General features: G+C 34.7%; 1 protein-coding gene across 1 annotated transcript in view; it reads right to left on the minus strand.

The window, feature by feature from the left end:
• Positions 1-8,543, minus strand: part of CSMD3 (CUB and Sushi multiple domains 3) — a 1,271,497-nt gene that overhangs the window by 17,805 nt on the left and 1,245,149 nt on the right. Inside the window, exons 63-65 of the mRNA XM_026454566.1 lie at positions 7,215-7,326; positions 4,547-4,726; positions 1,862-1,927 (exon numbers count right to left, since the gene is read on the minus strand). Of these exons, the coding sequence (XP_026310351.1) occupies positions 1,862-1,927; positions 4,547-4,726; positions 7,215-7,326 (358 nt within the window). The remainder of the gene's footprint in view (positions 1-1,861; positions 1,928-4,546; positions 4,727-7,214; positions 7,327-8,543) is intronic.

Below are 8,543 nucleotides of genomic sequence, written 5' to 3' on the forward strand. Positions count from 1 at the left end.
TTTTGAGACGGAGTCTCTCTCTGTCGCCCAGGCTGGAGTGCAGTGGCCGGATCTCAGCTCACTGCAAGCTCTGCCTCCTGGGTTTACACCATTCTCCTGCCTCAGCCTCCTGAGTAGCTGGGACTACAGGCGCCCGCTACCTCGCCCAGCTAGTTTTGTTTTCTTTTGTATTTTTTTAGTAGAGACGGGGTTTCACCATGTTAGCCAGGCTGATCTCGATTTCCTGACCTCGTGATCCGCCCATCTCGGCCTCCCAAAGTGCTGGGATTACAGGCTTGAGCCACCGTGCCCGGCCAGGAATTTTTTTAAATCACATATTTTCTTATTGAACTTTAATTGCATCCTTGTCAGATATGAGCTATGAAGACTAACTTTGTTTTAAAATTTGTTTAATTTTATTTATTATTTAATATATGAGCAGTTTTTTACAGATTTGATGTGCTGGAGCTACTATTCAGAGCTTCCAGCTGGTCCCAAATCAAGCATTGCCCTTGGAAAATTTGGGGCATTGATGGACAATTATGGTTTTCTGACTCCCTTGCAAACAAACTCTGCCTTACTTTTATCTATTCTTTGATTTCCTCAATGGCATTCAGCATGTTTTCAGTTAAGTGTTGTATCAGTGTAAATCGCAGAACTTTGTGGTCCCTCCACTTTTATAGTATGTACATGGAGCACTTCTAAACCCAATAAAATTAGATCCTAATGTAGTTCTTGGCCCAATACAACTGAGAGAAATCTGTTTCCAAGGTTAAGATAAGATGTTAAGCTCTTATTTTATTGGCAGCTTTTTAATAGTATCACATAAAAAAATACTAATACTGAATAAGAATGATATGGTTTGGCTCTGTGTCCCCACCCAAATCTCAACTTGATTTGTACTCTCATAATTCCCATATGTTGTGGGAGGAATCTGGTGGGAGATAATTGAATCATGGATACTGTTCTCGTGGTAGTAAATAAGTCTCACAAGATTTGGTGGTTTTATCAGGGATTTCTGCTTTTGCATCTTCCTCATTATCTCTTTGCCTGCCCCCATCCATGTAAGACAGGACTTGCTCCTACTTGCCTTCCTCCATGATTGTGAGGCTTCCCCAGTCACGTGGAACTGTGAGTCCACTTAAACCTCTTTCTTTTTAAATTGCCTAGTCTTGGGTATGTCTTTATCTGGAGTGTGAAAACAGACTAATACAAAGCAACTCATATATTGAGCCCTTACTATGGGCTAAGCACTTTGCACTTCATTTGCATGAAGCTTATTATATAATTATTTAATTATTATTTATTTTGTATAGAAAAATATATGGAGACTCAGATATATAAAATAATTTTTCCAAGGTCACATGTAAGAGTGTGTATAAGATGAGAATTACATCAAGGTTGTAGGGCTTTAAAGTTTATGTTTGTATTGATTGTACTAGGTTTTCTAGTTTGCTTTTTAAATCAAATAAGTGAAAATAAACTGGTCAAGTCCTAGAAGTTACTGATCTTTATTCTCAAACCAAGTGTATTTCAGTCCTTTTTAAAACATAGACATTTAAAAATTTTAAATAAGACTTTATTTTTATTTTTATATTTTAAATGAAAGTACTATCATTATGCTATAGTCATTTACAGATACTCTTCAAGGGAAATTTCAATATTTTTAGCAGACAGAACTATGAACAATACTTTTGGAATACTAACATGTCACTGTATTACATTGCTTTAAATTCAACATCTTGTGAATTATCGAATTCAAGACAGTCATAGTTTTTATTTTATACTTCAATGTTTTTTAAATACACAGTTACTATGCCAAGAAAACAGTAGACCATTTTTAGAAATAATGAATTCTAGAAAAACAAATGACATTACTAACCACTTAGCTTTGGGCTGGGTGTTCCCAGTGCAGGTCTGGGATCTTTCACCAATATTTTAGAACCAGCTATGAAAAGAAATAAAGGTGTTTACAAAAGTTGATGTAATTAATTACATACACACGTGCGCGCACACACACACACACACAATGTGATGCACTGTCCATTTTATTATCTGACATTTCACATAGTTTTCTCTAAAATATTCCGTTCATCACAACATCTCAGTACCCTACTCAACACTCATTATGTAACTAATGATTTCAGTAATTATTCCCATTACAGACTATTGGCACAAGGGGCAGATTTGTGTTGCTTTATCATCTTGGGATGTCATTTCTTATTTTAAAGGCATAAGCCAAAGTGGAGACAGTTGCCTCCAACATGGAAGCTGAGAGCTGAGGGTCGTTCTTGTTGACAGAAGGCAAAAACTATTTGGGTAGGGTTTACATTTAAAAATCAAAGTTTGTTGAGATAATTAAAGATGTCATTAGCAATTGGATAGACTCAAAGGTGAAATCTTTAAGGTTTTAAACCAAAACTAAAAGTAGTCCAAAACTAAATAAATCATGTAGGATGTACAAGTGACTAGAATATTATAGGAGCTATGACATGAACGCCTTGTAAACAATGTATCCTAAGAACAATGTAATGTCTTAAAAGACTGTAAAAGGATTTGATTTGGGCAAACATTGCTCTGGCTGCAAAACAAAGAAAACTTTGGAAAAGAGCAAGTACAGATATGGCTAGAGAAGTTAAGAGACACTGCAGTAGTCCCAGTAGAGATAATGCTGAGTTAGAGTATGGTAGTAGTGACAATAAACCAAAAAGGGGAAGAGATGTAAAAGCTATGGAAATTGTGGTGATTCAGAGGGATAGGAAAATATCAAAGGAATTTACTAGATCTCATGTGCAACTATAGGATGGTAATGTCACTGAGATAGGGAATACCAAAGGGAAACTATATGGAGAAAAGAAATTGATGAGTTTAGTTTTGCATGTATTGAGTATTAAAATGCCACTGAAGAATTCCAGTAGAGATATCAAGCAAACAACTGAATATGTAAGAGTGAAGCTAAAATAAGATAAGTAAGCTAGAAATATTAATTTGTAAGTAATCTACATAAGGACTGCTATTGAAGCCATTGGCTTGAATGACATCACCTAAAAGTGAATACAAGATGAAAACGAGAGATGGCTGAGCACTGCATCTTTAGAAAATCACAAGTAGAAAACAATCAGTTTATAAAGGAAATCGAGAATGGATACCCAGAATTAGGAGGAAGTAAAACATTTACTCATTCAACAAATATTTATTGAATGCTTTTCACATGTAAGGTACTGATTTGTGTTAAAATTACAGTTGTAAACTTTGAGTAAAGTCTCTTATAAGATTATATTCTAGTTGAAGAGGGGTAGATAGGAGGACAGGAGAGTGGAAGCAGATAATGACAAGCAAACAAACCAAAGAATAAGGTCTTCTCATACTACAGGGATTTCAATCATTTAAAAAAAAAAAAAAAGAAAGAAAAATAGAAAGAATAATAGCAGAGGAATGTTCTGGCAAAGAGAATGAAAACATTTCAAATAAAAGGAAGTAATTGCCATTTACGACAACTGCATTAGATAAAAAAATTAGAAGGCATTACAAATAGGATTTTTTGGATATAAGGAAATGGATTTTGTTGATGACCTTACCAAAAACACTGGAAAAACTTCCTTTACTCCTTCTTCTGGCAATATAACCCTTTTCCAAATGGAAATTGTCCTGACCGAGCAGCAATAGGGTGGACACTTCACCCACATCTGGTCCAAATATTAATACCATAGAATCCAGGCTGAGTAATGGATTTGGTGATGGGCTTCATTCAAAATTGTGGCAAACAGAATCCCAGATAGTGCTTTCCTGACCAAACTTTGGGAAGGACTCTTTCTACTAGGGTTACTCTGGCAGAGTAACCTAGGCATTATGGTAGCAATTTTCCCTACTCTAATGAAGAGTGTACCCACATAATTTATTTTCACCTGGTATCTCTATGACCTTATTTGGAAAGCAGGCCTTTGCAAATGTAATTAACTAGAGATCTTGGGATAAAGTAATCCTGAATTTAGGATGGGCCCTAAATACAAGGACTGGTGTCCTTATAAGAAGAGGAGAGGCCACACAAAGATACACAGAAAAGAAGGCCATGTTGAAATGGGGTAGAAATTGGAGTAAGGCAAGGAGTCAATGAAAACCCAGGATTGTCAGAAGCTATGAGAAAATCGGAAGAGGCAAGGAATGGTTTCTGCTTAGAGCTCACAGAGGGCATAAGGCCCTGCTGACACCTTAATTTTGGACTTCTGGACTTCAGAATTGCAAAAGAATAAATTCGTATTGTGTTAAGCTAGCCAGCTTATGGTACTTTGTTATGAAAGCCCTAGAAAAATAATATACCTACCTTGAAGAGAGAACTTGAAGATAGAATAAAGGCAAGAAGTAACATTTGCATGGGGAAAACGCTTTGAATAGATTCATAAAATTTATATATCTCTGGATCCAGAAGTGCTTATATTACTCCTAGACTTGGAGTTAATCAACAGATTTCCCTTGTTCCTATGCTAATTTGAGTTGAGTTTTTGTCTAGAGCCAAGGAAGGCAATAGTACAATCTCTTGTGTTAAAAAGATTCTATAGAGAAAACTTACCTTCACAAACAGGAACTTTTCCAGTCCAGGTGTTATCAGATCTACATACTCTATGTTCTGTTCCACCTGCTAAGAAGAAGCCAGGCTGACAGGTATAAATCAGTGTATATCCATGAGATGGAAGGTCCATCCCTACTACATTTGCATGAGCAGGAGTTTCTGGCTGTTTACAGCTGTGGGCTATATTTAAAAAAGAGAACAATGTAAATTTTCTATAGATATGTTAAGAAAATTTTGAGACAGGAGTCACAATACATTTTAGACATACTTCAATATCTTTATATACATATATCTTTGAATAATTATTCTAATAAATCACAAGAATGTTTCAATGCAAATATACTTATTGATTTCATACTTTAGCATTTCCTAATCCACCATTTGTGGAACACTAGTAGATGTTAAATAAAATGAGAAAAAAAAAGACATTGTCAATAACTAAGCTCACAAATGTATGCTTTACCATTTTAGATAGTCACACATTCTAGAGAGTCACAACAAACTTCAGCATTTTAAAGGATCTATGAAGGTAAGATACCTTTTAATGTTTGTCAAGCTCAGGTTTTCTATGTGAGTTCAGAAAATATTATTTTATGAATTTTAAATTTATTATATTTATTTTAAATTAAAAATCTATTTTCTGTGGTTAAATAAAACCACAGCTAATTATATTGCTTTGGTATTAATACTTCCCAATAAAAGTACATTTTAATAATTGTTTTACATATGGAATTTTCAGAACATATTTGGATCTGTATGCTAGAAGTATCATTTTATTCACCTAATTATCTCCTTTTCGCCATGTTTCCTTCCACTCCTTATTCTCTACCTTGATTACACCATATCTTCCCCTTATTTCATTGGTTTTATGTCTTCTAAAGACCATTACTTTCTCAGTCAGAGATAAATGCTACAAGAAACTTTTCCCCTAAAACAGATAGCATTTTTAAATAAATTCCTATTGTGTTAAGTTAGCCAGCTTATGGTACTTCGTTATGAAAGTACCATAAAGAAGAGATCTATAAAAGTGATCTCTGAAAAAAGTGTTCTGTGGATAAATTTTAGAAAGCAATACTTTTCATTTGTTTCTTAATGGCGGTCCATAACAGTATAAATAATAGCTAACATTTTTTTACTCCATGGGCTAAACATTGTGTTAAATGACTTTTTGTTTTTGTTTATGTTGTTTTTGAGATGGAGTTTCACTTCGCTGCCCAGGCTGGAGTACAGTGTCGCAACCTCAGTTCACTGCAGCCTCCACCTCCTGGGTTCAAATGATTCTCCTGCCTCAGCCTCCTGAGTAGCTGGGACTACAGGCACCTGCCACCACACCCAGCTAATTTTTTGTGTTTTTAATAGAGATGGGGGTTCACTATGCTGACCCAGCTGGTCTCGAACTCCTGACCTCAAGTGATCTGCCCACCTCGGCCTCCCAAAGTGCTGGGATTATAGGCCTGAGACATCATGCCTGGCCTAAATGGTTTATATTTACTATAATTCAGTTAGTGAAATGTAATCCTCCTTCAGTAAGTATTGATAAGGAAAACTACAGTCTGTCTCTACAGCCTTCTTAAGCCCTATGTTATGGACATGTTAGAAACTTTGAGATGTTTTGCAGTAACTGACACTGTTTAACTTTATTTAAACTATCATATCCCAACTGGAGGACATCAAAGAACCATGGTTTACTATGAAATTCCTAGTTACAGCCCACACAGCTGTTTTAAAGTACACATTCTGAGGAATTCTCTTTTAAGGAATTTTCTACATTTAAATATAAGCCAACAAGGCACATAACATGGAATCTCTGTTGAGTGTTCTCCTGCTTTAAAGTAAGCCGCTGGTCCCTAGGTGCCCCACAATCATTTGGATGGTTCTAAACAGGGATAGAGTAAATTCACTGGGCTTTTGTAGGCTTCAGCAAATCCTAAAAGCTAGATACCATCCTAATAAATGTTTCTACTTTAGCTTACTTTTTTTCCATTTTTCACCAAGAAACACAATTCAAAAGATAAGGGAGGAGATTTTTTAAAAAGACAACTGGAGAGAAAGAAAAGCCAAATAGCTGACCAGCTAGAATTCATTTCTAATTGTATGTCAGAAAAAGTTATTTAGTGGCCCTGGACTTTGTTCTTCTTGAATCTGTACAGGAAGTGTTCTCCGCTTAGGATCAGAGAACATATAAAGGAAATTCTAAAATCGTTTTCAAATTTTTGGCCAAGTGCCCAAGAATATTTCCTTTCATATATGTTTCTAGTTCCCCCAATTCTCAGATAATATTTTCACAAGTGATTTTTAAAAATTAGAAGCTGTTAGATTGGCATCTCGGGTATTTTAGATTACTTCAGACTTATAGGTGCAGATCTATAAACTAAAATCTAAACTAATCATCACCTAAAATGACCAGTTGGGTAAATATAGAAATAAACATAAGGTCTTTACAAAAAGAACAAAATTGTGCCTTGTGCTTTCTGACTTACTTAGAGAGTGCTTCCCAATGGCCATGGGTTTATGATACAGTAATAAAATTACATACATAAAGTATGATTTTTAATCTAAAAGTCAATTTGATACAACTGGAGATGTAAATTTATTTGTATACTAAGGAGAAAACAATGCATATAAATTCTTACCCATGATAGCATTATTTCTGATCCATAATACTTACGTATGCATTCAGGCTGAATTCCACTCCATGTAAGATCAGGGAGGCAGGTGCGTGTTGTAGAGCCTTGGAGAAGGTGTCCTTTTTTGCAATGGAACTGTACAACACTTCCTACCTATAGCAGATTAAAGAAAGGAAAAAAAATGTTCCACTACAACTTCAAATATGGCAACAAATACAGCTTGAGTGAGAAAATGCTATCAAGTGAAATTCTGTATGGTAGAGTTGGAAGAAAAAAAGAACTGAAATCTGATTTAAAATAAAATGGGAAAAATTCAAAGCTAAAAAAATAAAATCCTGACTTTATTTGTTTACATATCATCAACAAATAGTTGGGTCCTTAGTACATACACAGGTACCAAGTTTTTTTGCAATCGGAATTTGAAGAAAATATTTAAGACACCAAAAAATCCAACAAGCTACATGTGAATACAAGATAGAGAAATGGTTAGATAAAGATAAATAAATGAAGCTTGATAAAAATAGATATGGAAATAAATATAGCTAACCACATAAGAAACAAACAAATATTGAAGGTGAAAAATGTAATATGAGATTAGAGACAAAGGTGGTTACTGAAAGTGGTGGTGATAGCAGAAATATACAATGGAAAATATACTGTTTGCACTAGCTTTTAAGGGTATAGAAATTAGGAGAATATCTAGGACAATGGCTTTCAAAGTGTAGACTCTAGGCCGGTAATATCAACATCTCCTAGAAATTTGTATAAAAATGTCAATTCTGAGGCCTTACCCCAGACACACAGAATCAGAAACTCTTAGGGTAGAAAAACCAGCAATCTGTTTTAACAAGCCCATTGGGTGGTGCTAATAAACACTAAAGTTTGAAAATGCCTTATAGAAAAGCGGAAAAGATAATAACATGATGAAAAATGTATGTTGGTTGAAATATATATCATTTGCTTTAGGGGAAAAGAGAATATATTAGATTGATTGGCATTTATTATTTATAAAGTGAGCAGGGCAGGTAGAGGTTTGGGATAAGTGGAAGTATGGATATAGAGTAAATAAGAAAACAAATCACCATAGTAATGTACATGTAGTTTTAATTCTGGATCTCACTTTACTTGAATAAGTCATATCTCCTATCTCCTCTCTGAGACCTAATGTCTTATTTATAATAACAATGATAATATTATTTGTATTGAAATCTGTTTCAAGGATTAAATTAAAGAGAATATATACTCCACTCCACCCTAGGATGACACTCAAGTTTTAAATAAATTATAGGCATGATGACTAAATTGGAGAGATAAGTAAGAATTAGTTTCTGAAGGGTCTCAAATGGCAGGCTATGGTATTTAGAAGAATT

Source organism: Piliocolobus tephrosceles, chromosome 7 (assembly GCF_002776525.5).
Source record: "Piliocolobus tephrosceles isolate RC106 chromosome 7, ASM277652v3, whole genome shotgun sequence".
NCBI lineage: Eukaryota > Metazoa > Chordata > Mammalia > Primates > Cercopithecidae > Piliocolobus > Piliocolobus tephrosceles.